At 41.8% G+C, this 15,447-nt stretch overlaps 1 protein-coding gene and 1 long non-coding RNA gene across 2 annotated transcripts in view; one reads left to right on the forward strand and one right to left on the reverse strand.

The window, feature by feature from the left end:
• Nucleotides 1-5,044: 5,044 nt before the first annotated feature.
• On the forward strand, nucleotides 5,045-6,192 carry LOC144692566 (uncharacterized). The gene is made up of 2 exons (XR_013579349.1): nucleotides 5,045-5,965; nucleotides 5,998-6,192. It is a non-coding gene; the product is annotated as an uncharacterized LOC144692566 (long non-coding RNA).
• tsen15 (TSEN15 tRNA splicing endonuclease subunit) overlaps nucleotides 6,073-15,447 on the reverse strand; it is a 50,941-nt gene continuing 41,566 nt past the window's right edge. The window contains exon 4 of the mRNA XM_078561562.1: nucleotides 6,073-6,892. Within this exon, the coding sequence (XP_078417688.1) occupies nucleotides 6,703-6,892 (190 nt within the window). The 3' untranslated portion in view covers nucleotides 6,073-6,702. The remainder of the gene's footprint in view (nucleotides 6,893-15,447) is intronic.

Genomic DNA, 15,447 nt, shown 5'->3' on the forward strand with positions numbered 1-15,447 from the left:
ACTAGAGGATTGCGTCCAGTTCTGGTCACCACAGTTTAGGAAGAATATACCCTTGAGAGGATGCAGAAGAGATTTACCAGAATAGTTCCAGGGATGGGGGATTTGAGCTACAAGGTTAGGTTGGTAAAGCTAGGGTTGTTCTCACTGGAGCAAAGGAGGTTGAATACAGATTTGATAGACGTGTACAAGATTATGAAAAGTTTGGATAAGATAGACAAAGAAAAATAGTTGCCATTAGTTGATAGTACAAGGACTACGGGACACAGGTTTAAGGTTTTGGGCAAGATGCTGGGGTATGTGAGGAGGAATATTTTTATGCAGCGAGTGGTAATGACCTGGAACTCACTGCCCATAAGGCTGGTGGAAGCAGAAACAATTAATCGTTTGAAAAAGAACTTGGTACTTGAAGAAAATAAACATGCAGGGCTATGGGGATCAAGTGGGAGAGTAGGATTGACCGGATTGCTCCACAGAAAGCTGACATGGACTCAATGGGATGAATGGCCTCCTTTTGTGCTGGTAATTATTGATCTTCTGACAGCCTGTTGGTGAAGGAGAAGACCAGAAGACAATCTTTAATCAGTTTGGATTGATTCACAACATTACAAACTCTACAACCCACTACCAGTGTTAATATATGTCTCTTTAGGTGTGCTTGAGTAATCATCTAATGAATGCCCTCTACCTCTATATCCTTAACTTTAACATATACAATTAACATTAATGACTCTATGAGTTGATGACTATGGGAGAAGGGTGGATAGTGGGAGTAGCTCTGTCATCCTTGGAGACCTAGCATAGACATAATGGGCCAAAAGGCCTCTCTTTTCTGTGCTGAACTGGAGGCCAGGAGCAATGGGTAGAGATGCACTTGCAGAGGTTTGTTGGGTAATGGAGGTACAGTCGCAGATGGAAATGCAGCTCAGATCAAAATTTGTGCAACCTGGTGATGTCTTCCTCATATTGCATTCAGAATCCACCTACAGTGACTATTTCGGAGTTCTCCATTGCACTAGACTTAGGACAGAGCCGATCGGCCTGCTTGCATTTTCAGATAAGCAGAAGCTGCTTCTTCCGGCTGAAACATTGTTCCGCCCGGGCCAGCCTCCTTTGGAGGTTTATGAAGGGCAGGCAGTACAGGAGAATTGTTTTGGAAGTTCTGCTCTCCATTCCTATACATATTTGCATTGGCTGGACTCCGGGACATAATTCCCTGGAGTTGAGCCATCCAGAAATAGTGCTTGAAGTTAGGAATTTGGAGCCCACTTTCATGGTTGGAGTGCTTAAACTGTTTTTCATGTTTATTTTCCCTTCCTGCCCATTAGACCCTAGGTATGTGCTAGTCAAGGACTCAAATGTTGGGCCCTAACTGACAGTATCTGAAAGAGGTAGAGAAGGAGGGGCAGTGCTTGATTTTTAATATCCTTGATTTCCCCAGAGGACTGGAGAATTACCAACAGAGCATCTCTGTTCAAGGAAGAAGGAGATAAACCAGGTTAACGATAGACTATTATGCCTATGATTGGTAATGGACAAGCTTCCAGGAGCCATGGAAAAAGAAAATTAATCTTTGCTTAGAATGGTGTGGGTTAATTAAGGACAACCTGTACAAATTTGTAAAAGGCAGTTCATGTCTACGAAATTTAACTTGGGTTCAGAAAATAATATGTATGCAATTGGTGTTGGTGTATATCAATTTTCTAAAGGCATTCAATACTGCAGAGGAGATTTGTTGATAAATGTAAGGCACATGATATTAAAAAGGTTTGGCAGCACAGACAGAAGGTTGGCTATAGTGTAAAAAGAGTAGAGGCTAAAGGATATTTTTCAGCCTGGAGGAATATAAACGGTGTTAGGATCATTGCTCTCAATATATGTGATCTAGACATGATAATAATGTTGGGGCTTAATATCAAAATCTGCAGACAAAACAATACTGGGGAGGGTGACTAAGGCTGAAAGATAAACAATAAAGAAGGATGCACAATGATTGGTAGATCGAAATCAAATTTAATGTGGAGACAATGTGAGGTGATCAATTTTGGGAGCAAGAATAAATGATAGATAAAGCTTAAAAAAAAACATTTACTATCTTACATTTCATAAATAGAGCATAGGGTACAATAGCAGGGGTAGCGATACTTATCTATAGTTACCAGGCTGAAGTTATACACATCATTAGTTAGAACACGGTATACTTTTATGTCCGGTTCTGGTCGGGCTACTTTAGGAAAGCTAGGTTGGCCATTGAGATGATACAGAAAAGGCTGATTATGATGAAACTAAGAGGCCTAGTGATGAGGACAGACTGGAAAACTGCAGCTCTTTTTGCTACAACCAGGACGGTCAAGCAGAGATTGAATATGGATATGCAAATTATGAGGGGCTTTGATGGCTAAAATAAGGGCTAAAGAATTCACCAAACGAATAAGAAGAATACCAATGACTCCGAGTCCACTTGCACTCTCTTCGCATACAGTATAAAGCTGTTGCTTGTATTGTTGAATACATTGGTATTCTTGCAATTGTTGTGATGAGTGCAAGACAAAAAGCTTCAACAAAATGTCTTTTTCAGCAATACTCAAGTTCTGTATTACCAAATGACTATTAGAACAAGGAAAGTTATGTGTTATTTTGTGCAAAGTTGTTAAGGCATGACATGCCCTACAGGAACTACTGACGGACAGAGAATCTATAATAACAATTCAAAAGAAAAATAGATGTTTCAAACAGAAAAGAAAGGCACAGAGAAAGGGTAGGGGAATGGGATGAAATGGATACATTTTTCAAATAAGTCAGCACAAGCAGTCAAGTTATCAGATCACAATCATTCCCTGAGCCTTAAATCTACAGCCTATTTATTTCCAATGATGTGGTAATTACTTAATAGCATAGATGTTCTTTTCATTCGTTCATGGGATATGAGCATTACTAGAAAAACCGGCATTTGTTGTCCATCCCTAATTGTCCTGGAGCAGGTGGTGAGCTGCCTTTTTGAACCGCTGCAGTTCATGTGTTGTAGGTACACCCACAGTGCTGTTAGGGAGTTCCAGGATTTTGACCCAGCAACAGTGAAAGAACAGTGACATAGTTCCAAGTCAGGATGGTTTGCAGCTTGGAGGGAAACATGCAAGTGGTGCTGTTCCCATGCATCTGCTGGCCTTGTCCTTCTCCATGATGGAGATTGAGAAAATGGAAGGTGCTGTTGAAGGAACCTTAGTAACTTGCTGCAGTGCATCATGTAGATGGTATGTACAAACTACGTCATTGTGCATTGGTGGTGGAGGGAGCAAATGTTTAAGGTAATAGATGGGGTGTCCATCAAGCAGGCTTTCTTGTCCTAGGTGGTGTCGATCTTCCTGAGTGCTGTTAGAGCTGCGCTTGTTCAGGCAAGCGGAGAGTATTCCATCATACTCTTGACTTGTACCTTATAGATGGTGGACAAGCTTTGAGGAGTCAGGAAGGGATTACTCGCCACAGAATTTCCAACCTCTGACCTGCTAGTTACAATATTTATCTGGCTGCTCCAGTTAAATTGCTGGTCAATAGTAACCCCCAAGATGTTTGTGGTGGGGAATTCAGTGATAGTAATCCCTTGAACTTCTTGGGGAAATAGATTCTCTCTTGTTGGACATGGTCATTGCCTGGCATTTGTATGGCATGCATGTTTGCTTGACACTTATCAGCCCAAGCCTCGTTGATCTCCAGGCCTTGCAGGTACAGACTGCTTCAATATCTGAGAATTTGTGATGGTACTGAACATTGTGGGATCATCAGCGGATATCTCCATTTCTGACCTTATGATTGTTGAAGGGGGGGGGGGGGGGGGGAGGGGGGGTAGGATGATCATTGAAGGAGAAGATGGTTGGGCCTAAGGTACTATCCTGAGGAACTCCTGCCAGGATGTCCTGCAGCTGAAATGATTGATATCAAACAACCACAACCATCTTTCTTTATGCCACATATATGTTCAACAAATGGAGAGTTTTACCCCTTATTTCCATTGTCTTCAACTTTGCAAGGGTTCCTTGATGTCACACTCGGTCAAATGTTGCCTTAATGTTAAGTGCAGTCACCTCTCACCTCACCTCTGGAATGCAGCTCTTGTCCATGTTTGTATCAAGGCTGTAATGAGGTCAAGAGCTGAGTGGCCCTTGCAGAACCTACTAGACAACAGGTAGCACGCCTTGTTTTTGCGTCAAAGCCTATAGATTCAAGATCCATTGTAGAGAACATATAATCTAGGCTGACACTCTTGTGCAGTACTGAGGAAGTGCTGCACTGTCTGAAGTGCCATCTTTTGAATGAGATATTAAACTGAGGCTCCATTTGTCCTCTCTGGTGGGCATTAAAGATTCAATGGCAGTTTTTCAAAGAAGAGCAGGGGAGTTCTTCCTTGTATCCTGGCCAATATTTATTCCTCAATCAACATCACTAAAACCAGATCATCTTACTGTGTGGGATCGTGTTGTGTGAAAATTAGCTGCCACGTTTCCTCCATTACAACAGTCACCATATGACAAAAGTCCTTCAGTAGCTGTAAAACGAATTAGGTGGTGCTGAGGTTGTAAAATAAATGTATTTAATATTTAGGGAATAACATGGACAGCGTTTTAAGATGTGAGCTATATTTTAAATGTTAATCTAATCCACATGGGAAAGTGTGGATTATGTGTACACAGCAAAGGGTCATGTTGGCAACATGAACACCGCCACAAAGTATAGTGTGGGCAATGTGTCTACAGCAAAGTACAGTGGCCAAGTGTCATGGGGGCTACATGTACACAGTAGCCAAACATAGTATGGGATACCCTTAAATAGCAAAGTGTAACGTGAGCTACATGTACAGAGACAAGTTGCAGGCTAGGTGTACACAGCGACGAAAAGTACGTAGGATCGGTTTCTGAGTGTCAAGCTCAAATAAGTTATGACAGGAACGTGATTGTATTTTATTGAAACCGATCGCCAAAATCTTGTAAAGCCAACTACATGTCAGCTCTATGTCTTTATAGAATGCTGTTTGATAACCATTAAATCAGTTGCTTTAGAAAGATTTAACTTTATTCACCCTGGAATCATGATTTATATTTATTGCAGTATATTGTACTTTTCATTGATATGACAACAAGTATACTTAGCCCAGGTGAATTAGATTGACAAGATTGTTGCCTGCTCGCATTTAGAAGTTTAAAACTAAAAGGTAAGGACTCTCTGGATTAACATGCTAATTCACTTCCTGCCCCTAAACAGAACCTCTATGGGTCAATAATTGCAGCAGCAAGTTTGCTTTTGTCAACTTATGGGTGGTTTTATTGACTAACAGGCAACATTCCAGTACAGATTTTTGTTTAGTTTTTGAAGCTTTTGTTTGTAGAAATGTGATCATCACTGCTGCACACAGGTTAGCGGGCACCACTAAATTGCTGGATTTTTTTTTTGAGAAGACATTGAAAATCCCAGTTGAAATCCTCGCCTCTAAATGCCCAGATTCACAACTGGCCAAGAAATTTGGAGAACATTTACATCTTTCCACTAACTTGAGGTTATTTAAATCAAAAGCATAGAATTGCAAAATACTGCGGCATATGACAATCTCATTCTGTCAGCAACAATGAGACTCTTGCATTACAGCTGTACAAATGTAGGAAATATACTTGTACAAATTCTTACAACACATCTCCGGGAAATTACAAATTTACTAGTTACAGGCCACAAAACCCATTGTAAAATATTGCCCTGGTATTAAAATCACACCTAGTCCATTTAAAAAGTACATCAAGACCCCATATTTTAGAAGGCGTTAAAAATCCATGCCATTGTGACTTATATACTGAATTTTACAATGTGTTTTTAAATTGATATTTTATTTTCTATCCTTTACTCTCCTTGTTTCACACGTCTTGCCCAGACAAGAATGACTGGCAGGATAGCTTCTTTCGACATCAACCAACCCAATCACAAATAGGTGCAACGCTATTTTCTTTGCATGGTTCATAGATTAGTGTTTCATCTCAGTGCTCAAAATTCCAGTTAGGTTTAATGGAAGTCAATCACCGCTTGTGCTTGAATCAATCTATTTAAGACACGCTTTTAATGTTGTGATAGATTATAGCGGTACAGATTGAAACTACCTCAACATTGTTTATCTTTGCTATTCATAAGGCTTAGTGGATGGTTGACAGTGTATGACAAGACAGTAACTCAAAGATATCCAGAGGACATCAGGTTATAACAGTAAGACTCCAGTCCGTCAGCAGAATTGCCTATATTTTCTTTTCAGCAGATTTGGTTTTTCTAATGCTGCTGGTTCATGCTATAACATGCAGCCTCACTGAATGTCAACCTGTGAGACTGGAGGTCAACAGTGGAATCAAAATACAGGAAGTGCTTCTAACATTGCTCTAGGAGATCTGCATGCAATTTCTCTTGACAGAGGAAAGGAAACAGGTAACCCTAACAGTGAAAAAAGGAAAATAAATATAAATTGCTCAAGTATAATTTAACTAAGGTTAACACTGAAACAGCCATTATAAGTCAACGCCTCCATTGTGAAAGCAACAGGCAAGACCATGAGACACCTGTAAATACAGGATATATCACCTGAGACAATGTAATTGAGTTCTTTTTTTGCAGAGATTTAACACATTTCTCTCTTTAGGTAAAATAACCTTCCCCAGAACGAGCTGACAAAATGAAGAGGGGTCATCGCAGAAACTTCCTCCGCCTCTTTCTGCATTGTTTGCTGTCCTCCTCTTCAACAATGTCTGGTGGGTCTGGTACAACAAACCCATTGGTAAGCTGATAATACACCACAGTAGAGTCTGAGTCAACAACGGCCAGGGTGAGCTCCTTTTCACTTTGGTCACAGGTACACTCCATTATTCTTCTAATCCTAAAAACAAAATCAAAATATGTTAAGGTGCATTGGGTTTTTCCTGGTTGCCTAGATTATATGAGGAACTAAAATCACACAATTCTGTTTAAATATCATACAAAAAGCACTAGAGTGGTCAGGTCGGTCCATTAAGATGCTTTCATGATGTTAGGACATTTCTTTTTGAGCTATCAAAAACCCGAGGCCCTTTCTTGGACACAAATAAATGATGGTGAACCCCTAGCACAGCTCAGTGAGAGAAACACTCAGAACACAGGAAGCTTCAAATTATCCAAGCTCAGATTTTATGAGGAATTCGGTGTTCATTCCTCAATTGCATGATTGTCTAGATTTGACATTGATAATTCAGTTTAAATGAAGAGAAAGATCTACACAGGCTGAAGAATCTTTCATTGGTTTCAGAAAAGGCAACCCAATTTACATCGCTTACTAAGGTCTGACTGTGCAACACTTTTACTGAATGGGTATAGACACTGCATTAAAGGCATCAGGCATTAGGGAAAGCTATAGAAATGAGCCCACTGGCACCAACTCCTCTGACTGTTTGACAGAATTTACTGATGACAGATGTTTGCAAAAGCATTCGCAAGAGATATGATATAAGAATGGCAGATGTGAGAAATTGAAATTCCATAATGAACAATATGCCTCTCGTGACTTGACTCTCTGATTTGCCTGCACCATCAAGTGCCTTCTCTCTTTGTTCAGAAAGGAGACGGGTAAACACACCAGTGAGATGATACCAGCTTAAAAATAAACCCATTTATTGGTTTACTTCACATGAAGTACATGAATGAACACGTTACAGTTTTTGCTAAGATATAAACCTTGCTCTTTAATATGAGTCTAACTCATATCACAAGGAAGCAATCTAAATTGACCAGAACTAACTTTAGAACATGAGACATCCAGCTCTCATTCTGACCACTCCAGATTCAAAAACTAACCAAGGTCATCTCTCCTGGAGAGAGAGAGAGAGAGAGAGAAAGAGAGAAAGAAAATGAAAGAGGGGGAGAAAGACAAAGTAAAATAATTAACTGGTTCGCCCCTCAGCTCCCTGCATTGTGATTGGCTGGCTGAACTGTCAATCAAATTTCACACCTTAAATGAAAAACAGTCTCTTTGGTGTGGGAGCTATGGCAGCCACTGTTTAGCTTGGCTGCTAACCCCATGGATTAAAAGCATTCAGTCATTAAAGCTGCAAATATTGTGTCGGACAACCCCCATTGGTTCAAACTGATTTGATACGTGAGAATACAGAGAACTGATTCTTCTTGTATCCCAACAAATTTTTCCTATACGTTCCTGCTAGTTGTGCTTTTTTCAAGTTAATCCCTTTGCAAACCGAAGTTTACTTCATGACAACACAACATAAACCAAACCAAAATGCCGCCTTGGTAAAATAGACAAACATCTTAAAACATGACAGCTTGGAAAACAAAACAAAGTCTTAGACACATGCTCTGAAGTTCCCTCTCTGGACCTCGTCACCTCCTTCTACAAGACCCTGTTCAAAACCTACCACTTTGATCATTGTTTTAATAATCCTGGTTTGATTCATTGTTCAGTTTTCTTTCCAGATTAGTTAACATTGCCTTCCAAAAACAATACAAGTCAGTTTTTAGAACTGGATAAAGATGAGTTTTCTTCTCAATTTGCAGAGTATTCCTCTTCCTACAACCCTCAACAGGTTTGTTGCCTTCGAGTTTTGTGTTAGTTTAAAACCTGCTTGTGTAACGCATGGCCCACAGGCCACAACCCGCTCTCCCAAGCCTCCCAAGTATCCGGCCTGTGGAGTCAGTGTTCAAACCAACAGGTAAGTTCGAGGAAAGATTCGGCTCCTCCAATCACAGGCTGTTTCTCTCCAGTGAGCCAGTCTCTGATTGGAGGAGCAGTGAACAGCAGCGGGAGGATAACTGGCTTTCCCTTGTTTCCATAGCACGCGCTCTCTCCGGCCCTCCTGCGCAAGCGCCGGCCGCCGGGAAACTCTTTCGAGTTATCAACAGTCACAGATTGCAACTCTTTCGAGTACAATCACAGTTCTTGGTTTCCGGGAGTGGGACATGAACCCACAACCCTCTGATTCAAAGGCGAGGATGCTATGAACTGAGCCACAGCTGACACCTCCCGGCCGCTGGGAAGGCGCATAGCGGTCAAGATGGCGGGGAGGGGGGCCGGGGAGGAGGTCAAGAGGAACAGCAGAGCCGCAACAACAACTATGCCCGCCCCAATCGGGGAAGCTGCAGTCCCAGGCAGGGCCGACTGATGAAGCTTGTCTCCTCAGTGTCCCGAATACCTCCTGGGTGGTATATCCAATCTCCCAGGCCCGGGTGGGGGAGAATGAGAGCGTGTTCGGGTGAGTGTGTGGGTGTGAACAAAAACTGAGACTGGGAGTGAGCCTGACACACACACACACCCTCCCCTTCCCCAAAGACCTATCCACAAAGCAGGCCAGGTGAGGAGGAAAACCCAGGCTGAAAGGCAACCCACTTCCGACCCCCCCCCCCCCCCCCCCCCCCCCACCCCCCCACCCTATTTTCGTATGAATTCCACCGAGGCCAGTGCCTCGATTCCACAGCTCAGTCTGTGTGTGCCACCAGGGGCGAATGAAAGTCAGCGTTAGTTAAACCCAACTCCCCACCCCTTCCATGGTGACCAGGACTTGAGCCTAGTCTGTCCCTCTCCCTAGCTCTGCTTCTTAGGCAAAAAGGCAAAATAGGTTTTATTGGTTAGCTCTACTGCTTGGCACTTTTTAACGGTCATTTTTATTAATTTTTTAAAAATTATTTATTGCTTTGACATTGTTTTTTTAATGTTTAATTCATGTTTAATGTTGTGCCAAACCTTATCTTCCCAAAATTTGCTCATCAGCCCCTTGAGAAAAAAATTGAAATATGCCCCCCCCCCCACCCCCACCAAAGGTTTGACAAGCCTGGTTTAAAGACTCTACAGTTACAATAATTGATATTCAACTTATTCAAAGATCAGCACCAGAGTAACAGGCACGTCCCAGTATGCTGGGTTTACTGTAGAGCAGATTGCCTGCCGCTAATATGCATTTCACAAGAACCAAATGTCTGCTCAGTTATGAAATGTATCATCCGGTTTGATATCAAACATCAACTTCTTTTGACATGTAAATGTCCTTCTGCTACAATTGGCATTGGCCCAAAATTAGGCTGGCACAAAGCTTTGAAATTTTTTACAATTATGTGATATTCACAGCACAGAAACAGGCCATTCGGCCTAACTGGTCTACACTGATTTCTATGCTCCATACAACCATCCTTCCACCCCTCTTCATCCTTCATGTGCTTAAACGCAGCAATGCCATCCACCACAATTACGCCTTGAGGTATCAAGTTCCATATCCTGACCACTCTCTGGGTAAAGAAGTTTTTCCTTAAGTCCCTACTGAATTATAATTATGGCCCTTGGATTTATTCTCTGCACAAATGGTAACATTTTCTTGATCTCTGTCCTATCAATCTCTTTTGTAATGTTAAAGGCCTCACTCAGATCATCCCTCATCACTCTAACCTTACTCATGAGTCTACAGGTCGATGTTTTATCAAAGGCCTTTTGAAAATCCAAATGAAGTACACCCTTCAAAAAGAGGATGCGGCTTAAGTCCCTGGGCATTATATTTTACATATAATATACATATAATATATAAAAGTGGTATATGTGATGGTCAAGTTGAGGGCTTAATGTTGGACAATGGAATACCAGTTTTGTCAAGCATTCCCAGATCAGGTATAATGTAGGTTAAAGTAGAGTAAAGCCTTCTCTTAATCTCCTTCAGCAGTATATTTTTCCAACTTCAGGATAACAACTGCTGCATTCCCATGGCCTGAGTGAAATTTCCAACTCAGCACCAAATGTGGTACATTATTACATCCCCCCCTGTCCTCCACTCTATTACAAACCTTCCCTTTTTGTCCTTCCCTGCCCCCTTTGCCTGGCAGATGTTCATCTTTCATCTTCCAGCAACAATGGAAGACGATTGACCTGAAGCATTGATTCTCCACAGATACTGTTTGACCTGATTGTTTCCAGCATTTATTGTTTATTTCAGATTTCCAGCATCTATAGTGTCTTGCTTTGGTGCTACGTTATAGACGGTTTTGACCTATGGATCCATAGTCACTATAAAACAAAATCCATCTCTTTCTAAGCTTTATAGTCACTGGAAAGAGGAGACTTCCACTAGCCTTAGTGTGATTAGAACCCAGATTTCAGAAGTAAATAAACTAAATGCGAACCAGTGTGACATTCCATATCTGAACTGGGATGTTCATAATGGCAAATGGAGGTAGGATACTGCACAAGAAATCACTTGAGATTCTTCATTTCGATAAATCCCTTGACTTCGAAACTAGACCAAAAATGAAAACTCCTCAATGTCAGGGTGGATTCAAATCATGCAGATTTTTCAAAATGCCTCCCAACGTCACACCCATGACATTGCTCTCTTGAATATACAAAATTAATAGTCAGGGAAAGACCAGCTGGCCCAAAAGCCCCCAGAGCATCATGACAAGATACTTGCTCCCACTCTCTCTCCCACCTCCACTGCCATGAATCTCCTGGGAGAGGCAAAACAAAGCAGAAAAAATTCTAAAAAGCAAGGAAAAATACTCAGGGAAGTTCGTCTTCAAGCCCCTTCAAAAGCAGTCCAGGAGATCTCACAGACCAAGTGTTGTCTGTCTCATTCACCCCCCTGCTCCCCCCACCCCCACCCACCAAACAACATATTCCAACCAGCTTCTGCCCCCTAACCCACTCCAAAATATGCCAAGGAAAAATTAAATTCTTAGTAACCATCATTGCAAGCACACACCCATCATACCAGAGTGAATTGTTTAAAATCAATTGATAGTCCCCACCACAAACTCCGTTCCCTAGACGCAAGCTCCATCCATCAGCCTGGACACTGTCTGAGGCTAAACTGGGCCATTTGCAACCATGGCATCCAATATGACCCTGAGATGAGCTTCCAACCATATAACTGTGCATTCCAACTCCGTAACATTACTTGCCCTATCTCATCTGTTGCTGAATCCCTCATTCATGCAGTTGTTACCACTAGATTTCTTGGCTGGTCTTTCATCTTCCACCCTCATAAACTGGAACTCATCCAAAACTCTGTTGCCTGTATCCTAGCTCGCACCATGTCCAGCTCACCCATTATTGCTGAGCTCCATCAGGGATATTGGTTCCCGACCTAAGAACATCACAATTTTACATCTCTAATGCTTGTTTTCAAAACACTCCACGGTCTCAACCCTCCCAATCTTAGCACCACTTCCAGCCATACAACTGTTCCAGGACACTTGTGCTCCTCCAATTCAGGCGTCTTGCATATTCCCACTTTTAAATCGCTCAACCATTGTAAGCTGTGTCTTCAACTGCCTGGGCCCTAAGGTCTGGAATTCTCTCCTAGGTCTCTCCACCTCTCTCTCCTCATTTAAGATGTTCCTCAAAACCAGTCAAGCTTTTGCTCACCTCATATTTCTTTGTCCTGATCGTTATCAGTTTACTACATGCATTCCTCCATATTGAATGCAATTTGGAAAAAGCATTGAGGGTAGTAAGGGCACAAAATGTACTCTGGGTGGGTTACTTGAATGCTCATCACCAACACTGGCTTAGTAGCACCATTACTTACTAAGTCTTGAAGAAATACCAGCCAAACTGGGCCTGCGGCAGGTGGTGAAGAAACCAACATGAGGGAAATACCTCCACGACCTTCCCCTCACCAATTTACTTGTCACAGATGCATCTGTCTATGACAGTATTCAGGGGAATCACCATTGCACATTCCTTGTGGAAACGAAGACCCATCTTCACAGTGAAGATACCCTCCATCACATTCTGTGGCACTACCACCGTGCTAAATGGGATAGATTCAGAACAGATCTAACAGCTCAAAACTGGGCATCCATGTGGCTCTGTGGGCAATCAGCAGCAGGATTGTATTCAACCACAATCTGTAACATCATTGCCCAGCATATCCCTCACTCTGCCATCATCATCAAGCCAGGGGATCAACCTTAATTCAATAAAAAGTGCAGGAGAACATGCAAGGAGCAGCAGACCTAAACATGAGATGGCAACCTGGTGTGGCAACAACACAGGGTTACGTGCATGTTAAACAGCTGAAGCAGCATGCGAGAGACAGAGCTATGCAATCCCACAGCCAACAGATTAGATCAAAACTCTGCATCCTGTTACATCCCATTGCGAATGGTGGTGGACAATTAAACAACTAACTGGAGGAGGAGGCTTTACAACGCTCAATGATGGGCGTGGGTAAAAGACAAGGCTGAAGCATTTGCAACCATCTTTAGCCAGAAGTGCTAAGTGGATGATCCATCTCGGCCTCTTCCTGAGGTCCCCAACATCACAGATGCCACAGCCAGTCAATTTATGCCTTATGATATGAAGGATTCACTTGACATTTCAGGCTGAGTGGTTATAGAAGCTTCAACCTTGTCTTTTGCACTAACATGCTTGGCTCCACCATTATTGAGCCAGCTCCTCCCATTGCTTATTTAATTGTCCATCACCATTCACTACTGGATGTGGTAAGACTGCAGACCTTTGATCTAATCCATTGATTGTGGGGTGGCTTAGCTCAATCTAAAGCATGCTGCTGCCACTATTTAGCATGCATGTAGTCCTGTGTTGTAGTTTCACCAGGCAAAAGACAAGGCTGAAGCATTTGCAACCATCTTTAGCCAGAAGTGCTGAGTGGATGATCCATCTTGGTTTCTTCCTGAGGTCCCCAACATCACAGATGCCACCGTCAGTCAAATTATGCATGCAGTCCTGTGTTGTAGTTTCACCAAGTTAGCATCTCATTTTTAAGTATGCTTGGTACTGCTCAAGGCATGCTCTGAACACTCTGCATTGGACAAGGCTTGGTACTCTATCTTGATGGTAATGGTTCGAATGAGGGATATGCCAGACCGTGATGCTACAGATTGAGGTGGAATACAATTCTGCTGCTACCTGAATAGCCTAATTCCCTCCACTATGGCTATGACCTAGATATTAACATTGGCACAAAGCGAAAGGAGGTAGGTCGGCTGGTCTGAGGCCAGAGTAAGCTTTTTCTTTCCTCTGAATATCGTCAACAAGGGACAGTACTGTAATGATTTAATACCAGTGCAAGGAGTGCCTTTGCTTCCAATTTCAGAGTTGAATTTTAAAACTTCAAGCTGCCTGGGCACAGAGCATTAAATATTTGTATAAAATGACAGTAAACACTGGCAGTTAAATCATAAAGTTTCAAAGTTTTTACTGTGTTCCTCAGCCAATTTAATGCAATTCAGTGGGCACCAGGTGAAATATTGGCCCAGATGTTGCTGTCAAAGTAACATTGTGGCTAATGGTGCTCACAGCTTGAAGCAAGGGGAGCAGATGGGAGGTTAAATATCCAATATTTGAGTTGCACCACTCCATTAGCTTCATAAAAATCACATCTCACTGTCTGGTTTATCACTGACATGCATTGAATGCAATGAAGTTGCAGTATTTGTATGGCCCGTCCATTCCAATCTAAATACCTTTTTAACAATGTGATGAGTGTTCATTAGCAGTCTTACTCCTTTAGGTATTATTTGATATTTTCAAAACTCCAATAACAATTACGATTTTATTTTTACTTTTCCTTTCTCTTTTCTCTCTTCATCCAATCTTTCTTTCCCTCTCTAATTCACTTCCTGTACCTAATTTGACATTGAATTCCCCTACTCTTCTTCCTGTTCAGTCCTTGCACTGTTAATTTCACAATCCTTCAATGTGATATGTTAAGGAGATATGCAGTTGCTTTCCCTCTTCAATCAGGTCCCAAGTACCCACACTGCAAGATTAATAGCTTGCACTTTTAGCAACATGCCCCACCAAAAACTTAAATATGCAAGGGCCAGTCTAACTAGTGGCAGATACTATTAGATGTCCTACCACAGTAAAATCAGTCTCACTTAAGAGAACACCAATAGAGACGTTTAAAATCAAAACCATCTGATGTAGGTCAAACTCAGGGAAAAGTGTACATTGCCTACATTTTGTTAAAAAGGCGCGGAAGAATATTTATTTCAACTTGAACCTGTGACCGGAACAAACCTGATCCTGTAAAATAAAAATCAGAGGCTCCGAGGCTCACAATAATCAGAGGTACTTGGTTCCATAATCAGTACTCCATGACACCTGATGCATGCAACACAATGTATTGAGTCTTCATATAGCCAGGAAGTTCTGGGAATTGGGGAGAGCATTTTACAAAGAACCTCAGGGAATTGGGGGGTAAAAAAACAAAGATCACAACTACAAAGAGTGAGAAAACAGCACATCATTTAGGAGCTTCAAATAGGAAAAAAAAACTCATATGCGGAAGTGAATCACAGAGAAGCTTCATAAGAGTTAAAGAATGAACGACTTTAAAATGTTTTCCTAAATTGATTGGATCCTGTATCAGAGAACAGATTTAAATATCAATTAAGAATGCAGGATGCAGTGGCTCTAACTGGAAACAGGACACTTAA

Source organism: Cetorhinus maximus, chromosome 17 (genome assembly GCF_964194155.1).
Source record: "Cetorhinus maximus chromosome 17, sCetMax3.hap1.1, whole genome shotgun sequence".
In the NCBI taxonomy this organism is placed as follows: domain Eukaryota; kingdom Metazoa; phylum Chordata; class Chondrichthyes; order Lamniformes; family Cetorhinidae; genus Cetorhinus; species Cetorhinus maximus.